A 26,688-nucleotide genomic window follows, 5' to 3' on the forward strand; every position below is an offset into this window, starting at 1 on the left:
CATTGTTCCTATGTCCGTACACATCTATACCAATCACCTCATCGCACCCTGCCGCGTAGACGAGAAAAATAACTCCTATACCCTTCTCCCACACGAAATCCACAAATGAACTGTATGCGCGCGCGTCACACTGCACACGTCCGATTTAGACCCGAGTTAATGCGAAACGCCTCTGGGGACTTGGTCTATCTAAAAACTCGAGTACTGACAGGTTTATTTTCCGCACTGTCACCCGTCGATGTCACCGCCGACGCTCCGCAAAGGGTGAGCGTACTCCCCCAACATGAGAATAAGTATATATAGAGTATGTATAACAATTCGTACACACATTTATAATGTATATACTTGCGACGAGAGCAGTAGAAATATATATATATATATACTATGGAGACTGTACTGTGGTAAAGTGTATGGGTGGTAAGCGATCGATACGAGATTCTAAATCGTCCAATTTCACGCGGTAAAATATGTTAATGACACCGTCGACCGAACATGTCAAACCAACAAGATACACATCACCCAGCCACCAACATGTGTATATAATCATAGTATATATGTGTCATCGCACCATGATGTGTAGTCGGAGTCACACGTAATCGTGTTTAAGTACCTAAATTTGTGTTCGTTTAAGACTCTACAATTTATTTTGAACATATTTACTGTCGAACTTTCAATACCAAAAAACTTTATACTAAATAAATTTTGATGTAAACAAATACTTACATAAAAATTTAAACTTATTACATTAAATACTCTAATCATGATATGAATTACAAATTACAACACTTTTAATGTATAATATTACGTTAGGACTAAATTTTATTTATGGTTTTAAAATTTGTAAAACAACGAAATATATTCTTTACCTTTTGTCTTAACGCTTTTCCGTAACGGTTTTCGAATCTGTGTGCCAAAGCAAAGACATAAAATGTCAAAATGTCAAAAGATACAATTTTTATATAAAGAATATACGGATTAATCAGAATGCATCTGGAATATCTTGAAAATTATTCATTGAAATTAAATTTGAAAACGTAAAACATCATAAAATATTCTATACCTAGATTAGGTCAAATAAACGTTTAAAATCTGCAATAATATATTCATGACAGGTACCATGTCCCCGTGATATAAATACCTATTGTTGTAGGTACCATAATCAAAATTATACGCATTTATTTTGAATAACTAGGTTTTAATACATTTTTTAAAATAATTTAACATTGTCTACAACCATCATTGTTGTTATTATACAATATTATTATTATAGGGCTAATTTCTTCTTCAAAGACTCTGGCATTTCTGGTGGTGGTGGTCTAGGTAATCTGAAGAAGACCTTAACCGCATCATAGATAAACCACTGAGCGGCTGTCAATGTTCCTACCATTACAATCCTTGGTCCTAATCCTTGCCATAATCCTAAACAGTAAAATATATCATTGATAATATTTCGAAACAAATAATATAAATAATATAATTTCATATTATAATACCATTAAAACAATACAACAAATATATGTAAGTAAGTTCCTAAAATATTAGTGGTTCACAAACTATTGGTCATTTTATAAAATTATATTTATAATATTAACTTCTTATAGTTTGAGTAAATTGTTTGTATTTTTCATGAATTGCAAGTACTTAATTAAAATTAACTACACTTACCCATAAATCCAATTTTCTTAACAATGTCTCCAGCAGAGGCACCCTTAGCCTGGTTCAATTTAGACACTAACGTGTCAGCAGGATGAGAAACAATAGCACAGAATACACCAGCAATGTAACCAGCTCCGAATGTCACAATTAATTGTTCTCCCTTAGAGCATTCTGCCCTAGGTTTAGGCACTACATATCTAAAAACAAAAATATATTGCACTATAAATACTAAATTTCTTACAACATAAATATATAATAAATTATTACGATTCATTAATATATACAAAATAATTAGCCACCTTATACATCTACTTGAAAGCCATTGTCATAACATATTAAATAATATACCTAATTAGTGTTTCATTTCATTTCAAACAAATAAAAAGTAGAAAATCAAATAATCGTATACCATTTAACTAACAAGGAGTTTTCAATGAATAAATTGAATAAAATCAGAAAAAATACTGTTATTTAATCTAGTGTCCATTTAATTAAAATTATGAAACTATTAAATAAAAAATGATTACCTAGTAAAACTAGTTCATGGCAAATTAATTTGATTTTTCTAACTTAGGTAGTTTAGTAATTTCCAAATATATTTATTTTTCTTATATATGTCCATAAATTATTATACAATTCTAAAAAAATAATTACATACTTGTACAACAATTCAATCGTCTTTTCAAAACACGCGAACTTCATCATGGTGTAAGGGATTTGTCTCATCCATAGTGGCACTAAACTTTTGTAAAATCCGTTCATTCCTTCAGATTGATGAATTTTTGGTAAAGCTTCTCTCAAAGTGTTAGCAAATCCTGGTTGAGTTTGGATACGGACCTATAGCCAAAAACATAAACAAAGAAATATTCTTCTATTAAATACACATTATAATGAGAAACATTTAGTTTGCATAATATAGTTTGTTATTATATTAAATATAAAAATGTTTTATTGCTATAAAAAAAAAAACAAGACACAATATATTTTTAATGGAAATATGCTGTTACACAAACAATGTGTGTCAAATGAACTTCATGTTTATTAAAATGTTTATTGATTGATGATCTATATTATCCAACTTTTAGTATGCCACAAACAAGAAAAACAATTTATTTTGAAATACAACCAGTATATTGACATTAATATTTACAGTCCGTTTTCATTTATATTTGTTGTGATGTAATATGTACCTACCACGAGTTAAGATTTTATAAAATGTATTATCTTAAATCGTGGTACCTACGTAAAAATATGACTATGGAGTCTCTCTGGTGTAAAAGAAATTTCAAGAGTGGGTATCTATTTATCTATTGTCTTTTCATTGAGTATAATATAATTAAATGTAATGAATATGTTTAATTCTTAGGTAGCTTAAAATTTATTTAGCTATTAGCTACACGGTTTCGTTTATTAAAACTAATTTTTGTAGAAAACATAGTAAATATTATATGAATTACTTATTATAATCATTACATCAAAAAGTTTTGCCATTAACTTATAAATGGAGCAGCAAATAATAAGTGAATCAATATGGTGACATTACTATTCCAACATGTCTTAGTATGGAGTGAAGGATTGTGGTACAAAACAGCATAACATTAATTACAAATGTCGTTGTGTATGTTGATGATAATAATCAATAAAAGTTATGGTAGAATGTTTAAAGGTTCTTCAGTTAATATTTTTAAAAATATAACATATATTAAAAAAACCGTTTGTGAAGTAAATATCCTTATTGTTGTGATTTACGTCCAATTTCGTAAAAATTTAACTTAAAACTGTTAAAAAAAATATATCTATACCTACGTTTAATTGTTCTTTTCTTTATTTATTCAAGTACCTAACATAAGAAAAATTTAAGGAATTTCATTGAAATTTGAAGCCTTATGTGTTCAAATTAAAAATTATATTAGTTTTAAAAATAATTTACAATTTATTTGATTTTGACAAATGTTGATAATATTTTAAAACAAGTATGTGATATTTTTTTATTTCTGTAAAAACTACTTGTGTTAAACTTTGTATTCAAGCTTGAACACATTGCAGGCACTTATTGATTTCTTCAAATAGCACAAACAGATCTAAAATATATTATATCTGAAATATGCTAATTTAATTAATATTTAAAATGTCTACATTTATTTAAAAATTAAATAATTTGATGATACACTGTATTAAGAAAAAAATCATATTCTTGTACAACATTAAACACGTGTTATTATAACATTGTAATATATTAATACATCATCATATTAAAACATTATATTAAAAACAATCGTGTCACGCAGATACGCAGATTTTCCACTACATCAATATTCAATACAATAACAGTTCTTTGGAGTAGAATGAGTATATGAGCATGTATATAGAAATTAGAAACTACATACATCGGTAAAACTTTAAGTAACTAATTGATGTTTCTTAGAATTTCACATGCGTTTATCGAGAATATGTAATTTGCTTGACGTTAACTATTTAGTAGACGACTCATAATTGTGTATAGGTATAAAATATGTATAATATACCTACAAAATATGTCGTCTGAGTAGAAAATTGTATTAGAGACTAAAGTTTATGAAGCACTCACGGTGTCATTGTTTGTGTTTCTGTGTTAGAAATTGTTTCGGACACATTAAAATCGTATGCTTACAAAGATACATTCATCAGTCATATATTTTAATATACGTAAAAAATGATTATTTTAACAGCGAATACCCGTCATTTTGAAAAAGTATTAAATTTCTTCACAATATTCTTTTTGGAAAAGTTTAAAATAAACCCAATTTTAAAAATGGTAATTGCTATTTATTTTTATTTTTTAACCTTTTTATTAAATTAATATTCATGTTTATAAAGGTTTGTTACACTGTGAGTTAAAAATAAATAATAAAGAATGCTTTTAAACATCTAATAAAAACAATTAAGATAGCTATAAATAACAAAATAACTTTATCAAAGCATCTAAGAACAATTTTAGAGACCCATTATTTATTTTCACGGAAGAAGAGATGTGTTTGTTTTGAAACACAAATAATGATGCTGGTAAAATTCGACACAAGCAGTGTTAGAAAAATGGTGGCAGTACGATAAGCCTACTATTGATACAACACACGTGTTATATTTTCTCATGAAGTAAAATAAACATATTTTAAAAGGGATTCTTTCGAAACATTGACACAGAGTATATAATATATCCGATATGAGTAAAATGAAAACAAGAATTGTATTTTTAAACTTTTACAATACTGTTCAGAAAAACAATAAGTAGAACTGTAGTAGGTAAACATTTGTCATCATAATGTAAAAATGTATTTAAAAAATATATATATATGTATAATGTATATTATATATAGAATTCAGTACCATGCCTACTATATGACCAACCCCTCTGCACTTTTAATCCCTTAAAAAATATAAATTGTATTATGTCATCCATTTTTATAAACATTTATAACATAATTATCACAATAAACAGACAAATGCATTAATTATGAGTAAGTAACAATACAAAAAGTATATATTTTTTTAATCTATAATGAAATTTAATTTGAATGTTTTAATTTTGAGTATGTAATCTAATATAAAATTAATATAGTAAATTAATTAATAAATTAAATAAAAAAAAAATAAATTTATATAGTAATTAACAATAGTAAAAATAACTAGGTATATCAACATAAAAAAATCAATATGTTAGCTTATACATAGCTACCATATTTTGTTATATCAATAATTGTATGATAATTTTTTGACCTGTGTTATGAGTTTATTCTATTTATACCTATGTTATTAGTTTCAATAAAAATAATAAGGAAAAATGCTGATAAATAATGAAATAGGTTTTCATTTATTTATTATTGCCATTAATCAGTACCTAGGTTAGGTAAATAAATTTCGTTTTAAAATTAAAATTTTAAAGAAATTTGCTAACATTTTGAAATTTTGCAAATATTTTTGTAGTCAAAAATTCATAAAATACTCTCATACATCACCAAAAAAAAAAAAAATTAGTGAACTATTTTATCATCCAACTATATTATTGACCTTATGTTTCTGTTTAACTACATTTTAATTTAATTAATATTACGTAGCTTACTTTGGCAGATTCCATTGGGCTGAGTGCGATATCAGCGAAAAACTCAGCAGATGCCGATGCAGCTAAGTACAATGCTGTTCTGTACACGTATGCGTTCTCTTCGCCAATCATTTCTGAATAATGCACTTTGAAAACTTCATACAAACCAAATTTGCACATACCCTAATGAGAAGCATCACCAGTTATAGTCATTTTATATAAGCACGAGAAATTATTTCGAATTTGCCTTACTTGAGCGGCATATCCTAAGAAAGTGGGGGCCCATCCTTTGGCCAACCCTTTAAAACCGTCTTCCTTCAATGTTACCTATGCACACAAAGTCATTAAAAGATTTTTTTTCGTATTTTTTCTTTGCAACATAAAATTATATAACTTTTTACTTACCTTGAAACCGTGAACAACATTCTTGTATTTGGCTTGGTCGACTTGTAAGCGACATTTCACCAAGTCCAGGGGTGTGACCATTGCGTGAGTTATTCCACACGACAAAAAACCGCCGAGCCCGCAAAGCAAAAAGTATTTTGTCGATCCAAACGCACAACTGTCTTTAAATAAATAAAATTCATTCTATTATAACAATGTCCCAAAAATAAAATGCAAAAAAAAAAAGAATTGTTCTTAATAGGTTCTCAACAGGTTTTCTAAAGACATTTTTAAAAACCCTAAAATCTAGCCATGAAATAATAACATAACTTGTAAATACTAAATTTTAAAATACTTGGATTTTGTAAAGTATTATATTTAGTGTTGCAAATGCAAAGACGGTAAACACATAAAAGCAACTGTCAAAAAATAAGTAAATGGATTCCAATCTGTATAATATTTATTGAAATTTAAAACTATATAAAACATATATATATATATATATATATATGATATATAGCATTCAAACATATTCTGAGTGTATTTTACTCACACTCATGTGTGTGAAAATTATAAGCCGACGCTTGTGTTATTGTTATGTAATATTATAATATTATATTGAAATAGGTAGTAATTTCCATATAATTTTTTTTTATTTACTTATTTGTCTTTCAATAATGAATAAAATTAGGTAAGTAAATCATTATTTCATTATTACGTTAAGGGGCCCGGTGCCAGTTTTTCAAATTGTCCGCAATTTTATAAAATTTGAAAATTAAATTTTGTATTTTAGCTACTACCTTTATTATAATACATTTCCACTAATTTACTACCCGATACTTATTTAAGGAGGGTTGATAGGGTGTATTATATCGAAAAAAATTACTCCACGGGAATAATTCTCAGGCCTTGTAGAATTGTCGGATTTTGATAAATATATTTTTGTTTGAAAGAATAAGACTTCCTACAGGTCGCATCGACTCCGATTTTTATTTTATTCAAAATAAAAGTAAAATATAATTCATAGAAAATTGCTTAGAATTGTATTATTTTAGAGGCAGATTATTAAGTTTGATATTAAATTATTGTAAAACGGAGATAGGTAGAATAATCGTAGAATATTATCCTCTATTAGTTAAAAAAAAAAAAAAATTATCAAACAGGATCCCTTTTCCCGTAGAGCGTATTTTTGTGTACCAAATCGCATTGGCACCGGGTGCCTTAAATAATTAAATGTTTAAAATTAAGAATGTAAAATTAGGTATCTATTAACAAGAAAAAAGTGAAAAAAGTGATTAATTTGTTCCATGTTTTTCCGTTGTTAATTTGTTTTTCTAATATGAACGATAAACCCCCAAACATTTAAAATATTTTTTTATCTGTACAAATAATAAATTATTGTAATTAAGAAAAATATCGTAAGTGTTATTTATACTGTTATATGTATTGTGAGTACATAATAATTGAAAGAAATTAGATACTTAAACAAAAAAATAACAATTTTAATTATTTTGTTGTAGTTCTAAATTATTAGTAGATAATTACATTTTACTTTAATATATTTTACTATATACAATGACATTTTTGAAGTAATTAGATTAATTTGAAGTTATTACCAATTATTATTATTTCTATTTACATAATTTTACGATAAGTTAGTATTCACTTAAAAGTGAATAAAAATAATAAATTATGTAAATATATAGTATAATATTCGCATTAAATAATAATTAATAAAATAAAAAATAAATTCTATAGTAATAATATAAAAATATAAGAAAATAAATTTAGCAATGTAAGCTAATCTGTCTTCACTCAAATCATTTTTTATATGCAAATATAACGTAATATAGGTATTAAAGTGACCTACCTACTCAATGAAAGTACCTACACAGGATACATTTAACCTAGCTGTACAGCGTTACCTACAGCCCAATTTTCTATATTAACTTAAATCAACGAGTTTAAAAAAATAGTTTAATTCTCAACCTTGAAAATATTAATACATATCGATTTATGATCGTAAGAAAAACAAATCATATGTAAATTGTAATTTATACTTTTAAATAAAGTTTACCAATTGACATGCCAAAATATACTTACACATAATCCTTTCATCATCTGTACACAAAGGTTAATCAATATTATTACAAACCGAAATAGTTTAATATGATTTTACCTTGATAATTTATTTTCAATGTTTTTACAGAGTTTTTACAAGGTTTGTTAAAAATATATTTTTAAAAATAAATTGATATATGCTAATAATTTAATAGGGTTCTAAGTTAAATTTAACTGTCAGTAATCTAATTTAAAAAAAACCAAAGATGATTGAACATTAAGATTTAAACAAGATATTAATAGATAACAATTGAATTTAAAATGTATTCTATCAGATTCCGATTACTCTTAACATTTTTAATTTTAACCAGCGTAGTTTTTTAAATATAATTTATACCAATCATACTTAAAATAGTTTACTCAGCTTTTTCGACAAATTTCTATCAAATATTATCGATAATTACTACTACTTATTCATAAATATATTTCTTTGACATTCTTACATAGAACTATAAATAATCATTACAATATATCATGTTAATTAGAATTAGAAACCTAATTTAAAGCATTCTATCAAATATTTTAATTAAAACTTAGTTTGAGAGAGGTTCTACATTTTAAAAATAAATTCACTCAAAAACCATACATAATCTTGAAACTACATTTTGTAAGTAATTACGAATTGCATAATAGGTACCTATACCTAATGCAAAGTACCCACCTAACTGAATAATGGTTTTGAGTTACGTGAAAGTAGGTAACATGTCATTATAACAAAAATAATTTTTAGAAGTACCATGTTGAATATAGGTATAATTTCTAAACGAGTATAATAAGAGCATTACTAAAGTATATACTGTATAATCATATATTAAGGTTAAGATTTTAGGGTTAAGATTTGGTAGGAACTTTGTAGTATTCCATGGATTAATATAATATTTTGTATATATAATAAGTTTAATTTTTAACCCAATGAAAAGAAATTTCCCTCTAACAGGATCTATTTTAATTAGTTATCTAACATCAATCACAATAATAGTTATATTTTGATTACATTTGAGTAGGTAGGTAGTTGAAAAAACATAGATTTCATTAATATATCTATCTAATAAATTTGTTCATGTTTTTATATTGAATACAATGTTAAAGTAGGTAACTAAAACGCACCTACACGGTAATCACATAAATATATTTAAATAACAATACACGTTGATTGATAAGTGATAACATTAGTATAAAATTACTTTGGTGCAATAATTGGTACTTATAGTTTTTAATAAATAAAAATATTATTCAATTTGATTAATTAATATTTCGACACAAGTAAGTACCTACTAAAATATAATTAAAAATGATTATACAGAGCTATTGATTTAGTATAACAAACATAAATATAATCGCTTAAAGCAAAAATGTATATATTTGAAAGTCACCAATAGATTCAAATATCTTGAAAAATTACTGCCACTTTTTTCAATAATTATTGTAAATAAAATCATATATAAAAATTAAACTTCTAAAATGTTTAACATGAAAATTACTTTTGTGTATTATTATTATTAATACTAGGAATATTATTATATTTGTCAACATTTTCAGAACCATGCTATTATTAACAGTTAATTGCGATTGTTAATTTTGGTATGTATTAATTTTTCCAATTTTATTAAGATCGGAAAAAAAATGATTTGTTGTAAAAAAAATAAAAAAAATATGGTTTTCTAAATTCAAAATTGTTTATGTAATATATAGTATATACCGACATGATATCTTGTAAGATAATTAATAAATAATTAATAATTAATAGTGAAAACCACATAAATTATAATTAAAAATTATAAATTAATTTCTTTTAAGCACGTTGATGCAAAGCCGGGCAAAATTATCAGCGAAACGAAATCCGGGCTTGCACGACCACTGCTATTTCTACTAAAATATCAATAGGCACCTTTACTGGGCATTATCCAAAAGTGACCGCATAGTAAATTGTCTATTAAAATAGATTAAGTGTTATTTGAGTCGTCTACATTGTGTTAAGACGAAACTTTTAAGCTTTTCTATAGGCACCTGAGAAATTGGCAGCTATGTTGAAATTAACTTACGAATAGTGATTATCACAAATTTAGGGTGTGTTCATATGGTAATATACATTAAAATACTTTTAATGAAGTATAATATTAATTTTATAATTGTATATTTATTTAAAAAAATAGTTTTTTTTTTTTTTAGGGGGAAGCACATTCAACGAAAAATGCTAACCTTGATAAAGAACCAATATGCAGTGATATAGCCACTGTAATAAGCCACGGGATCATTCCGTTTTAGGCGTTTAATTTTTTTTTGATGTACAGTTTTTGGACTGAATTTAAACGGACGTTATAAAAATATGTATCTAATATTTTTATAGAAAAAGTAGATACCCACAAAGCCTTACTAGAAATAATTAAACAGAATGTCGTAGGCGGGGGGGGGCATTAAATATTCGCTAACTGAGAAAAGAGTACCTCACCCGACGGATTCTGTTCGTGCAAATCGAATTATACGAGTACATTATGTTTGTGTATAATACCTTCGGCTACAGCAGCGGCCATGGAGCCGTTGGAACTAAAATCCGGTGACGGGAACACTTGCCGTCCCGCTTGGACGATTTCCTGTGATGACCGCATGACGGTTTGATCGGACGACGTCTTATTGGTAAAATGTAATATAATTTACTCGCAGACGGAGCGGCGGCGGCGGTTACTGTGCGGACTGCGCGACACACACACACTGGCGACGGCAACGATCGGATCGTCGATCTTGTAGAGCCGCGTGTGTCGTAATACGGCAGAAATCGCTGACCCAAATAATTCTAATGTCAATGCCAATTGTCACAACAATACAAGAAAAGAACAAAAAAAAAAAAAAAATTGCAAAGTAAAGTACAGTAATAGAAAATCACTGGCACCGGCGCTTTTCCTACTTAGCGGGCGGCGGGGGCCGTTTCGCAAAGACGCGTAACGATAGAAGTATTATTATTAGCACCGCGGAGGTCTGTCGTAACCTTCGCAGAGTCGGCCGTTCTGTACACTTGTACGCTTGCCAATATGTAAGTACGCGTGGGGCAGTCAGCGCTTAGAATTTTCGCGCACCCCCCCCCCCACCGACCCACGAACCGTTGAATCTAAAATCCGGGCACTTTTGATTTCTGGACGTGACTACCACCAACTGAGCAATATCGCCGATGAGTAGGCATAGACCGTTTCTACGTAGCCGCAAATCTAAATATCAGCTTATCGATGCCGAAGAACACTGTACCTATATAAATTATACAATATTATGAGGACTCTACTGAGTCTACTGAACAATGTCCGACACGTCAAATACCACATTTTTCGGCCAAAATGTACCCTTTCCTTTTCGGCCAACACAGTTTTCTTTAAAATTTACAATTTTAACAACTGAACATATTATTTCATTTGTTAAATTAAAAATTAATTTTTGTAGTACTCATAAAAATATGTAATTTGAAATATGACTATGTACACACTTTTGAATTATTGTTTTTAGACACACATGAAGTATCAGAATGTTTTATAAATTATTTTATGTCAGACTGTCCTGATAAAGAAAGATTAAAAAAATAATGTGATTAGGTACTTAACTGACAATTTCATAAATGAAGAAATCATATTTCTACCTCAATATTGGGCTGCTGCGTTGGCGAGTTTGGCTAGAACTATTAATGCTTGCGAGTGCGAGTGGTTCTACTCTTTTTTTTATTCCACCCATAATGAGCTGGTTAGCTGTAGCTACTTATAAATGAAATCCAAACAAATATATACATAAAAATTAAAAGTATAAACATTTAAAAACACCTAGTGATACAAAAAACGGGAACGGCAACGACGAAATAAATCTTACATTGAAGACTATAAAAATAATAAAATATGTCGTAACAAATTTGTCAAACAATTATCATATAATTATAAAAAATAAAACTTAATCTGAATTCATATTTTATAATTATTTGACTAATCTCGTATTATATTATAACATTTTATTGTACATATTACCAATTATTTTATTTTAATTTTTTTTCACAAGTATTAGGTAATAATTTTTTTTTTTAACACATTTTTGGATACAATCATAACTTATAAGTTGTTATAATTGTAAATTTTAAAGAAAACTGTGCTGACCGAATAGTTGACAAGGTATCGTCGATAACAATTTTATCAAAGTTAGACCTCAATAAGTATTACTGAATTAGTAATCAATTAGTACGTCCAGAACTAAACAAATAACAAATACTATAATTGTTAATACTACATTTTGACCATTTTGTACATTTTAATTATTGTTAATACTTTTTTAGATTCTGAACGGAGTGAAGAATGTATTGATTTTACAATGATGTATTTTTTTTTTTTGTTTTTTTTTTTTTGTGTCTGTGTACAGCATAACTAGTTGAAATAATGCTCAAATTTCAAACTATGGGGGTGGTTTCAGATGTAAAATTGAATATCCTTGATGCATTATAAAGGTAAAAAGTTAACATTTTCCAACAGTTTTCAAAAAAATCGAGAAAAACAAAAAAAAAATGATGGAAAAACGGCAATTTTTAGGCAAACCCGGTTTTCGACCAAATCGATTTTTTTTTTTTTATGGTTGTAATTCAAAAACTAATAACTGAAAATACTTGAAATTTTCACCAAATATTAATGTCAGTGGTATCTGTATATAGTTAAATTTTCAAAAAATTTTGACTTTTTTTGAGTTATTTATAGACTACTGAAATTTTCGATTTTTTTGAGAAATTTTTTTTAAAGTGTCAATAAAAAATTTTTGGATGACCAAAAAATTTTGAAAATTTAATACAAGGTTCCTTATGAGTTATTTTTATTGTAGCTAAAAAAAATTAAAAATCGTTAGTCACATTTTTTTTTTTTTATAAGCGTTTTTAGTTCAAATTTTTACGAAATCTGTCGAAAACGCGAAAATTTGCAAGTAATTTTGAAGTTGAAAAATCATAAAATTTTTTTCTTTTATAACTAAGTTTTGAAAATTTGGTACAAGGTTTTCCATAAATTTTTCTTCAAATATCTGTAAAAAAAACTCTACCGGATTCAGACAAAAAATTTTTATGAGTGTTTGAAATTTAAATTTTTACAAAACCGCGTTAAATAACGGTTTAGCCTCAAACAACGATTTTTGATATTTGTTATTCTTCAAAAACTATAAGTCGTAGATACTTGAAAATTTTACCAGTTATTTAGATTGGCATTTTCTTTACATGATTTAATTTTCAAAATATTTTGACTTTTTTTGAGCTATTTATAGACAACTGAAATTTTCAACTTTTCGTGATAGTGATAGAAGTGTCGATAAAATTTTTTTTGGCCCTATCAAAATACTTGTAAATTTTATACAAAGTTCCTCATATGTTATTCTTATAGTGATTAAAAAATTATAAGAATACATAGTCACAGTTTTTTTTTATTAGCATTTGAAGTTCAAATTTTGACAAAAATTCGTCAAAATCATGAATATTTGCAAATTATTTTGTAGTTCAAAATTCATAAAATTGTTTGTATTTATATCTAAGGTTAAAAAATTCAACACTAAGTTTTCCATAAGTTTTGCTTCAAAAAGCTATAGAGAAAATTTTAAGAGTCATTATGGAAAAATGTTTTAAGCGGCGTTTGAGTTTTAAATTTTTATGAAATCGTAATATTTGTTTAAAAATAGAATACATGACAATATTTAATTATAATATATTATAGACTGACAAATCATCTCCGTTCAGAATCGTTTTTCGTATACAATGATACTTATCATTGCATTCAAATTTAATCTACCCTAGTCCGAGGTCCACCCTACCCCCTAATGTACAGCAGAGCGGTACCCACTTGCCGACTTTTTTTTTTTTTGCTATTTGAACCGACAACCGGGAGGGGGACTGCTTTCGCATTACTTCCTCCCAATTATTGTTAATACTTACATTTATATTGTATGACGTTTGTATATTAGCAATTTATTGATCCATATTTTGTTATGAGTTGTAAAATTGGTATTTCAAGTTTTTGGAACTTCGTAATTTTTTTTAGATCTCAAGGGCTTCGCGAAAAAAGAAGTTTGGGAACTCATGCTATAGAATAATAAATAGCAAACCGGGGCAGTATGCTACCATTAATAATGTTTGTATAGTAATATTGTATTATGAATCTATAGGAAAAAAAAGCCCTGGAAAAAAACCCCTAGTAACATACATCGGAAAAAAAAGCCCCAAACCCAATAAATACATTATTCTTTTTTATTATGATTTATATAATCAATTATAATCATAATACCTATAAACATAACATTTTTTTACTCAACACACCTTAACATATCCATTTTCAATTATTTTTCATTAATTATTAAATTATTTCATTATATTATTATACATCTTATTTATTATACTAGGTAATACATTTATTTTATTAAAAGGTAACTAGGTATAAAAAAAATTACATATAGTATTATAAGACGCTAAACAATAAATAATTATATATTATTTTAAACATTCAGCCTACGATATATTTTCCATTGGGTGGTGTAAAAGGTGGTTTAAGTTCAAAATTCTAATGACCAGAATACCCTATTTAAAAATTGTGCCTATGTATTATAATAATTTTCAAATCACTATAAGAATTACTTATGAGGAACTTTGTATTAAATTTTCAAGCATTTTGACTCAGTTAATAATTTTTATCGATATTTATAATGTTAAAAATACGGCAAGTGGGTACCGCTCTGCTGTAGATTAGGGGGTGGGGTAGACCTCGCACTAGAGTAGGTTAAATTTGAATGCAATGATAGGTATCATTGTATACGAAAAATGATTCTGAACGGAGTTGATTTGTCAGTCTAGAATATTTAACGTTAGATATAAATACAAAGAATTTTATGAATTTTGAACTACAAAATAATTTGCAAATATTCATGATTTTGTCGAATTTTTGTCAAAATTTGAACTTCAAATGCTAATAAAAAAAAATTGTGACTATGTATTCTTATAATTTTTTAATCACTATAAGAATAACATATGAGGAACATTGTATAAAATTTTTAAGTATTTTGATTGGGCCAAAAAAATTTTTCAAAAAAATTGAAAATTTCAGTTGTCTATTAATAGCTCAAAAAAACTCAAAATATTTTGAAAATTAAATCATGTAAAGAAAATGCCAATCTAAATAACTGGTAAAATTTTCAAGTATCTACGACTTAAACTTTTTGAATAATAACAAATATTTAAAATCGTTTGAGGATAAATCGTTATCGTTACGCGATTTCATAAAAATTTAAAATTCAAATGCACTTAAAATTTTTCCTTTAATGATGCTTCGAGTTTTCTCTATAGATACTTGAAGAAAAACCTATGGAAAACTTAGTGTTATATTTTTAATCCTTAGTTATAAACACAAAACATTTTATGATTTTTCAACTTCAAAATTACTTGCAAATTTTCGAGTTTTCGACAGATTTCATAAAAATTTGAACTATAAACGTTTATAAAAAAAAATTGTGACTAACGATTTTTAATTTTTTTTAGCTACAATAAAAACAACTCATAAGTAACCTTGTATTAAATTTTCAAGTTTTTTTGGTTATCCAAAATTTTTTACCGACACTTAAAAAAAAATTCGCATAAAAATCGAAAATTTCAGTGGTCTATAAATAACACAAAAAGTCAAATATTTTTGAAAATTTAACTGTATATAGATAAAACTAACATAAACATTTAGTAAAAATTTCAAGTAAATACAGTGATTAGTTTTTGAATTACAACCATATAAAAAAAACGATTCGGTCGAAAACTGGTTTTGAGTAAAAATTCTCGTTTTTCCGTCATTTTTTTTTTTGTTTTTCTCATTTTTTTTTGAAACTGTTGGAAAATGTTTACTTTTTACCTCTATAATGCACCAAGGATATTCATTTTTCCATCGGAAACCACCCCCGAAGTTTGAAATTGAAGCACTATTTCGACTAGTTATGCTGTACACAGACACAAAAAAAAAAACATACCATCATTATAAAATCAATACATTCATCACTCCGTTCAGAATCTAAAACTAAACAAAAACGACTATTTTAAATGCCTATAAATAGCCTTAAAATAAGAGAAATATTTTGAAAATTAAATTATGTAAAGAAATGCAAATCTAAAAATCTAAATAACTGGTGAAATTTTCAAGTACCTATAATTTATATTTTTTGGATAATAACAAATATTGAAATCATATTAGGATAAATCGTTACATAAAAAAATTGCGAAAAAAAATTTTTTTAACTACAATAAGAACAATTTATAAGAAATTGTATATTAAATTTTCAAATTTTTTTGGGCACCCAACATTATTTTATCAACACTTAAAAAAAAAAAAAATACTTAGAAAAATCAATACATGCATCGCTCGTTTAAGATTTTTATTATGTATTTTTTTTTTGTATCATTTAGGACAATCGGAAATATGATTATACCGAAAATATTGACATCATGGAAAATAATGACAGTTATGATGGAGACAATTCTATTTCACAATTACAAGTGAGTATTCCAGCGTCTGATTTATCTAATAAAAAAAAAAAGAAGGATCAAAATAATTTAGACTTTCAAAATACTCTGGTTAAATTTATGAAAAATCCCCCCCTAAAACCCTTTGAACGACCCTTAAAAGTGGGATTTGAAAATTGAATTTCTTAATACAGTAAAACGGATTATTACAGCACCTCAACCTAATAATATTTATCAAAATTATACCGACTATTCTAACCAACAAAATTTGACAAATCATCAAATTCATCATCCTTCAAATGCCTTCTTCCACATTTCCAAACAAGCTTTACACCTTATTCGTACCCATCTACTTATTCGGCAGCTCTCAATAATCCTGGAACTTCAAATACTGAGGAGGATCGTATTTAATTTATATAGTTATGACTAGGGGCCGGAATTATATGCACTAAAAACAGTCGAAATGCATGCATTTATGCAATGGTTATCATTCAAATATGCACTCAAAATATGCGAAAATATGCAAACAAAAATGCATGTTTATTAATTTATTATTTATTAAATTTATTTAGTTTTAAAATGTATAATTCATTAAATAATTAATATTGAACAAAAAATATAGTTAAAAATATATACACTGTATTTTATATATTTTATTGAACTGTGTGGAACTTTATATGTTGTATTGAAATTGAATTGTATTTTGAACATTCACTCATCTAAACAAAAAGTCATGAACGAAAATCAATTTAAACAAATCAAGTAGATTTTTATAATATTTTTAAAGTTACCTGGAGAGTTACAGTTAACTACTACAGACTTGGATAGATTTTTAAATAAAAAAGCACGTCGATTTTCAGCAAATATGTTGTTGAATCGAGAAAAACTCCGTTCTACATCGGTTGAAGGTATTGGGGCATACTTAAAGTATACCAAGTCACTGCTTGAAAGGTCTTCTGGTATATTTTTCGTTGAAGTATTTTCTTCAGTTATAATTTTCGATATATTTGATAGCTGCCGAAATCCGTCATTTTTTTCAATAACATTTTTAAATTTATTGTATATTTCAACGCCTTTGGAACAAGATACCTCTTTGAACTTATTTTCAATATTTTCAACAATTTTAATGGAATCAGCTAACGGAAGCAGTGATGCCAGGCGTACGAACATTTCAACCAGTGTACGAACATCACATAAAACGAACATTCGTACAGTTAAATACGAACATTTTGTTTGAATTTAGTTACCTACCTAAAAAATGCACCATGCCAATTTTTTGCACTCAGCTCGTGCGCCTTATCATTATCAGTACCACAATACTATCAAGTCCTGGTCCTTGTTTTACGGTAATTTAGAGTAGTATATGGTCCAAGGACTGACAAGTTGTTACTGATATTAATTTACGGTAATTTTATCCATCGGCCATATTAGTGATAATATCTTATCATTGCTGTATATTACCGCCTTAATTTAAATTTAAGATCAATTATTTTTCATTAAATTTTACCGGATGACGGATATATTCCTCAGTGGATAATCCCACAGATAAAATATAGTCTGTTCTATTATATTTGAGTGTTATGTCAATCATATTTAACCAGATATTATATTCCTCAGAGGATAATCCCACAGATAACTACTAGTTTACAGTTCACTCTTACTACAGAATTTTTAATTTATTTAATTATTGCATTATTGTTAGTAACAATATATTGATAATAATTAATAGGTACATGACTCTTGTTTTGGATCGGATTCTGATAGACGTTGCCGTACACCAGAATATAAACGGATCAAACGAGGTGACAGTAAACCGCTGAAGCACAGGAGACAGGTGTACAGTAAGTCCTGGGAACAAAACCCAAAATTTAGTAAATGATTAAGACCCGATGAGAAATCTAATATTAGTGCTAAATGTATAATTTGTAACACAACTTTGGCTACAGAAACGGCATCTTTAAATCGCCATCTAAACAGCAAAAAACATATGACTATGTCAAAAACTGTATCGACAACTACTTCTCTAAATGATTCTTTTAAACCAAGAAATATTTCTTTACAAGAAAAAGTTAAATCAGCTGAAATAAAACTTACCGCTTTTGTGCCTGAGCATACTATTTCTTTTAATACAATGGACCACTTAACTGACTTAATTAAGAGTCTTGATCGAAGCTCTGAAATATTGCAAAATTTGAACATGCACAGAACTAAAACCACTGCAGTTATAAAACATGTGATTGGCAAGTCTCATAAAGAATATCTGGTTGATTGTCTAAAACACACAAAATTTAGCATTTTAACTGATGAGTCAACGGATATAAGCTGTGTGAAACAAGCATGTATTGTGGTTAGGTACTTTAATCGAGACATGGGCAGGATTGTAAGTCATTTTTTTGAGTTGTCGAATGTATTTGAACCCAAAGAGGCTCAAGAAGGAGCAACAGGCAAAAATGTATATGATTGTTTGTTTAAATCATTCGCTGATAATAATATACCATTTGAAAATGTCATAGGTTTTGGGTCGGATGGGTGTAATTCTATGATGGGCGCCCATAATTCTGTTGCTAGTAGAATGATTGAAAACTATCCAGGTATTAGTATCTGGACTTGTATATGCCATTCTTTGCACCTTTGTGCAAGTGAAGCTTGCAAAATCCTTCCCAAACGCTGTGAAGATTTAGCACGTAGTGTTTATTCTTTTTTTTCAATAAGTTCTAAAAGAAGTGCTCAGTTTGTGCAATTTCAGGAATTTTGTTCCACTTCAGTACATAAACTTTTACATCCAAGTCAGACTAGGTGGTTGTCTTTGCACTTAGTTGTATCAATACTAATTGAACAATGGAATCCATTGTTTTTATATTTCCAAGATAAACATTTAACTGAACGTCTCACAATAGCAGAAACAATTTATAGTGCATTAACAGATCCTCTCATAAAACTAATATTTTTATTTTTAGATTGGATCTTGCCCAAATTTACCTCTCTTAATTCATTTTTCCAAAGTTCTTCTGTGGTTATAACTCAGTTACACGATAAAATGGTTTCCACTTACAAAGATTTATTGTTAAGTTTTATGAAACAAGATTATGTTAACAAAACTCCTTTACATTTAATTGATCCTGAAAATGTTGAACAATATATACCAAATACACAAATATACCTTGGTATAAAAGTATTGAAGGAAATTTAAAAACCTAGTGTTAATAGTAATAATGCATTGTTAAAGGACTTTTATTTTATTATTGAGGGCACAACAATTCTTAAAAATAGCATGTTTACAAATTAAAAAAAAGTATGATTTTAGTAATCCCTTAATGTCAAAAATAAAGTTAATTGATCCTAAAGTTGCTATATCAAAAACAAGAGAAAATAATAGTACTATTTTTCCTCTTTTAAAACTATTACCTCGAATAACCGAATTAAATGATGAATTATTACAAAATATTGACGATGAATGGAGATTAGTGAATAACTATAATATTCCAACTGATATTCTTAATCATTTAGAAGAACCAGATGTCTTTTGGTTTAAGCTATCCAACTTGCAGATGGGTAATCAAGAGTATCCATTTTTACATTTATCCAATTTTGCTCTTGGGGCATTATCTCTCCCACACTCAAATACTGATTGTGAGCGTATCTTTAGCAAAGTAAATTTAATTAAAGTTAAAACAAGGAACCGATTAAATACTGATACAATTCAAGGATGCTTGTTGGCCTCACAACAAATAAAAATTAAAAATGATACATGTATTAATTTTAAGCCCTCAAATAAAATGATAGATTCTATGACTACAAGTAACCTGTACGACAAAAATAGTAATGACGAGTTTTGTTTTTGAAGGAGTATAAAATATGTATTTTGTATGAATTTTATTTAATTATTATATGTATATACTATTATTTATTTTACCATTTTATTACCTGTTTATATTAGTATTGTGAATTGTGATTGACTATGTATATTATCCCATGTACAATTTATTGATTTTACTATTTATATTATTATTGTGATTGACATTTATTATTTTAATGAATAAATTGAATAAATTTTTGAGATAATCTGTCTAATCTGAATATCTGATGTCACTGTTATCAGTTGTTATTAAAATTGGGAAATATATACCAGTCCGTCCCGTCATAAAATTTTCACAATACGAACATTCTAAGATAATTGTCCGAACATTCAACATGTTTGACCTGGCAACACTGAACGGAAGACATTGCTTTTCTAAGCTTTTTATAATTGTTTTTAATACTCCATAATTTGAATAGATAAATACTAAATCGGCTTCCAAAATGTTTTCTTCCAACATCATTTTTTTACTTTTCCGATGGATATTGCGTCTTCGGCACTTAACTGCTGAACTATATTTAATATTGGTTTAAAATATTCACAGTAATATATTGCTGCCTCCAACCATGTTCCCCAACGTGTGATAATTGGCGAAGGAGGTACCTAAGTGTTACTTTACTAATATTTTTAGTGTATTTGTTACTTTTCTGTTATTATTATAATAATTTATATATATTGAATTTAATTACTATCGCGAAAAAATGTATCATGGTTTGATAAAAAAAAATTAATGTTTTATTATTTATCCATAATTTTTTTAAACCAATTTTACCTTATTGTTAGAGTAAGTCTTTCCTCAGCACATATTGGACTTCGAAATGTCGTTTCTTGTTTGGTGATGTAAGGTCGAATTTTCATCATAAGCTCATCAAATGAAGCAATTGACATACGGTAATTTGTAAAAAAATTATCAGAATTCAGTCTAATTTTTTCATAAAAATCCAAAAACCTTCGTGTTTCTTCCCGTGTTTGATTAAATGGATGGATCCAGTATCTTCTATCCTTTTTTGGAGCGTTTAAGTAACCAAAATAGTTGGCAACTTGTACGACTTTCATGAATTGCATATAATGATCATAATCCATGTTTTGTGATATTTTTTAAGAACCAAACTATAAATTTCTATTTTTTAATTAATTCAAATCACTATAATAATTATATTATAGTATAAATATTAAATAACTATATTATTATAATAAAAAACTTAATTAAGTATTATTTCAAGTATAAAATTTTGAAAATTTAGTAAACACAACTCTTTTTGGTGGTTTCTAATTCATAAATGAACACAAGTTCAGCGGTTTTGCCGCACTAGTGTGGTTCGTGTACACCGCGCGGCAAAATCAAACTCGGTTTTAACCGCTCGGCGAAATCGTCGTAGTGTGACCAGGCCCTTAGGTACATTATTACAAATAAAATGTCAAAAGTCCCCATCGATACCACCGCTGCTAAAAATTTAATTCGAGGTCAAAGGTCACAAAAATAGGTTTTTCACAAATATCTCTAAAACTTTAAGTTTTTTTGTAAAAATAGCTATTACATAATTTGTAGATCAAGTAATTATCTAAAAAAAAAGTATCTTGAACTTTTTTCTTATGATTAATATTTCATGAGATATTGCAGATATTTAAGTAGTATTACTGACTAGTGGCTACTGCCATATATCAATACTGTAGTCTGTTTTTTGCTTGGTCCTGCCGAGTTTGGTGTCTAATTTACTGAAAAATATGGTTTTGTTCATGACAAATAAGACATATTATATTTGTCATGGTTTTGTTCCTATGAATAATATTTCATAACATACTGTGTTTAAAATAATAATAATATTTTATATTATCATTAATACCATTGTATATTATCGTTACAAGATTAAACCGAATACAATGCAAAAAAACACCGCACTGACACGGCGACTGGCTATCGCAAGCGCGATTATTATTTTCTATTTATATAATTTTCTATTACTTTTGTATACTATTTTTCCATTATCTCATTTATTTGTTTGAATATCGATATTTACTGTTTATTACAATCAGTGTTGTGCATTTCGTTGATGTGACTACGTGTGTATATTACGTGTTCGTAGCACAGAATAAGTGAAATCAGAATGGACACTCTCCAAAATCGATGAAATGAGCTCAAATGCCACCAGTGTAGCACAACAAAACTATTGTGAACTCTGTAACCTAAACAAATCAATAAAAAGTGAACACGAGATATCCTCGAGTCATTCGAAATTCTTTGTACCTAACAGTGGTTTGTTGTTGAATTTTTTTTTTTGTTACTTCGGTCAGTTTATGCCATGGACTTTCTAAATAAGCGCATGAGAATTGCAAAATATTGCATTATAAACTGCCCAAGCATAGAAATGGATCCAGCATTAATAAGTCATTTTTCTTCTAAATAATCTTAATCTTCTAATCCTTCTAGGTGAAAACTTATATCTTTTTTTTGTTAATAAATTCACAAGTACAATTAAATTTATAGTAAATTAATATAACATATATTTGATTATTTTTAATGTAAAGATGTGCAATTTGGGTGGACAATGTTCAATTATCACATTTAAAGGATGTTGATATGGTAACTTTGAATAAAAAGTATAAGTTATGTTCATTAAATTTTGAAAACAGCATGTTTCAAAATTAATTGAAAAACCAACTTGTTTCAAATGCCATACCAACATTATTTGAAGTTGTGACAGAGAAAAATGTTGAAGAAGAGCAAACTATTGAAAATGTAATGATTGATGATGACATTGAACTTGTAGATGTTTGCTTGCCGTCCTGTTCAACACCAAGTATGTTTTAATTGAGCCAAAAACTAATTAATTATTACAGTATATAATATTGTACTTGTATTACTTACAATTTACAAATTTTTATTTCAGATACATCTTCTGTACATTCATTTCATTCTATGTCTGATGTATTTACTTCAACTTCAATTGAAACATGTTCATCTGAACCACAAACGCCAACATCATTATCCAACCATACTCCACGGAAGAAAGTATTACGAAAAAAACTCTTTAAGGAAAAAATGCAGGATGAAACTTCAATCAGTGATTGATTCTAATAAACAATTAATTGACAATTATTCCATTGAAACAACCCTTAGAGTATGTGAGAAATACTGCTCTCCCACTTTTTATATGTTGGTCAAGTCTCAAATTGACAATATGCATCGGAAACGACAGGGATACAGGTATTCTAATGACATTAAACAACTTGCTTTAAATATTTATTTTGTGAGTCCAAAACTGTATAGGATGATGCAAAAATCTTTGTCTCTTCCGGTTAGTCGGACTTTGAGGAGAATCACCAGTAGGAAATCAATCCTGGTCTTAATGATTTTCTTTTTAATTTTCTTTCATTTAAAATTCATAACTTTAAAAGTGATTGGCTTGATTGTGTCTTGTGTGCTAAGGAAATGGCATTAAAAGCTAATCTGTATTATAGAGTTAATAGAGACAAAATAATTGGATTTCATGAATCTTCTAACCGTATAAAATATGAACCTGCTAAGTATGCTTTGATCCTTATGCTAAGAAGTATAAATTATAACTGGAAACAACCAATTGCCTCTTTTCTTGTTTCAAGTAGCTGTAGTGGTATTGATCTGAAAGACATAATTTTTTCAACAATTTGTCGTCTCCAAAATATCAAACTCAATATTAAGGCATTTATTACAGACCAAGGCACTAATTTTGTGCAATTTTCTAAAAGCCTTTATGTTTCTCCTAGTAAGCCTTATTTTGATGTTGAAGGAAAATCAATTGTCTATATTTTTGATCCCCCTCATTTGATAAAGTCAACCTATTCAAATTAACGATAATGTTATTACTAAAGACCATCTTAATTCATTTTATAATTATGACTCCAGGAGTAATCTTCGATTAGCACCTAAATTAACTTATGCTCATATATACCCAGGGCCTTTTGAAAAAATGAGTTTATTTAGCTACCGAATTTTTTCCCGCCGTTATCGTCGAAACGAACGGTTCTCCCATGACAAATATAATATTATAATAATATTGGTCATGTACTGCAGACAGCAAACTGCATTTGCGATTTTCACGTGTACAAGTAAACATTTGTAAGTAATATCATCTACATTCTACTATATTACATTATATACGTAGAATACTTTTTTGATGGCGGCCAACAATAAAAAGGTTTGTATTCATATTTATTATAACTAATAACTACGCTACAATAAATTACTTAGTTTAGAAGCCTTATTTATCTATTGGACTCATACAGGCCGATCTCAATTCGCACATGAAATAAATATCTAATTGAATTCTTCTAAGGTTCCTAAAAGAAAAGAATACAATCGTCCTTTTAAAAACACTGAAGCCCAAGTCACTCATTTGAATAAAATGGCTGATGTTTTTAAAAATTTAAAAGTTGTTCATAAATTTAAAGGTTCAGATGAAACTAAGCGTATGAACTTTATCAATGGTTGGTTAACTTCTATATCTGGTTTAAAAATGTTATGGAATTCTACAAATGCACCTAAAAAAAAGATCATGTCCTTTATACTGATAGGATTAATCAAGACTGTCTGGAAAATTTCTTCTGTACTTTTCGCCAAAGTCAAGGCAATAATTTTAATCCTACACCAATTCTATTTATATGGGCATTTAAAAAAAATGCTTTATTTAAATTACTTTCAACATTCTCCTGGTGCAAATCGTATTAATGATTTTGACCAAATATTAAGCTCTGTTGTGCCATCCACTGATAAAGCTCTAATTCTGAAAGAACCGAACCAAGAATTATTTATATTCAAAGGTATTCCTGTTGTTATAGTTGACTACAGATATTTAGAGATTCCTGAAAAGAACTCTTTTACCTATGTATGTGGGTATTTAATGAAAAAATGTCTGGAAAAACATACTTGTCAGGTTTGTGTTGACTATGCTCAGTATCAAAAACAACTGGATCAATCCTTTCTACTATCATTTATCAAAGCATATCCAACTAGTAACCATTCCACTTTTGGAAATTTGATGATGCCTGATGATGATTTTTATAATTATATCTATGAGCTAGAAAATATTTTCATCGATAACTTTCCCTGTATTGCCTATGAGGAAGGTGTTGGGGCTAAATTAAAAATTGATTTTCGTAACGTACCTTATGATCATCCATGTAAAAATTTTGAAAAATCATATTTAATAAATTTATCTACACGCTTCAGAATTTTTACAGGTATCAAATTTTTGAATAAATCTTTGGTTTCTGAGAAATAATTGAAAAATAGAAAGTTGATTGTACTAAAACATTTGTACATAGAACTATTTTGCAGTGTGCTATTGCTTTCTATTTTGTACAAGCTTGCTATATATGCAGTGCTATTTTATTTTAAAACAGTTCTTTTTAGAGCTATTAATTTAAAAACATCCACTATTTTTGTATCATTATTTATTCATATGTTTTTAAAATACAATTTATAACACCAAATAAAATTGTTCAAATAAAGATTTTTTATATACCTATACAAATTGGTTTATTTATTTGCAATTGTTTTTGTAAATAAAATTATTTGTTATTAAATCATGTTTGTTTTTTTTTAATTTTTCTAACTGATTTATTGGTTGATATCATCTACAATTACCTATTGGTCCTATTGCATGATGAAGAAAATACATTTTTACAATAGGCTGCTACATTAAATCTCAAATAAATAACCTATAATTTTATAGTAAGTTTGTTAATTACATTTATTTTTACCAATTCTTACAAATATTTATGTTTTTTAGTAAAAAGTAAAATATAGGTGAAGAACGTTTTAAGATACTAAAAACTGTAGCTACAATCCTCCGAGAAGATATTCAATCTGTTGTGTGCGATACTAAAAATTACCCTCCTCCTAGTCAAATGTTTGAAAATATCAATAGAGAAATTCCAGAATCATCGTTAACTTATTTTTTGGAGCTTTTAATTTTGAAAAATAAACGTCATAAATTGGAAAATTTAAAATTAATATGTACAACTATTGGTCACTGTATACGTGAAGACGTCGATTTATTAATAATACTAATTTCACGAACTCCTATCGATAAGATGATTTACTTTTTAAAACTAGGAAAAGGTCAAACAGAAACAAAA

General features: G+C 27.6%; 1 protein-coding gene and 1 pseudogene across 1 annotated transcript; one reads left to right on the plus strand and one right to left on the minus strand.

The window, feature by feature from the left end:
* Positions 1-1,174: 1,174 nt before the first annotated feature.
* LOC114120325 (phosphate carrier protein, mitochondrial-like) lies at positions 1,175-10,965 on the minus strand. Its single transcript, XM_027982198.2, has 7 exons — positions 10,746-10,965; positions 6,137-6,297; positions 5,984-6,058; positions 5,753-5,914; positions 2,315-2,493; positions 1,666-1,853; positions 1,175-1,419 (listed from the first exon to the last, which is right to left on the minus strand). Exons 1-7 carry the CDS (start codon positions 10,840-10,842, stop codon positions 1,265-1,267), a joined length of 1,017 nt encoding a protein of 338 aa, XP_027837999.2. The 5' UTR covers positions 10,843-10,965; the 3' UTR covers positions 1,175-1,264.
* Positions 10,966-19,701: 8,736 nt separating this feature from the next.
* On the plus strand, positions 19,702-20,557 carry LOC126551640 (uncharacterized; annotated as a pseudogene).
* Positions 20,558-26,688: the final 6,131 nt, after the last annotated feature.

The sequence above is a fragment of the Aphis gossypii genome, chromosome X (assembly GCF_020184175.1).
Source record: "Aphis gossypii isolate Hap1 chromosome X, ASM2018417v2, whole genome shotgun sequence".
In the NCBI taxonomy this organism is placed as follows: domain Eukaryota; kingdom Metazoa; phylum Arthropoda; class Insecta; order Hemiptera; family Aphididae; genus Aphis; species Aphis gossypii.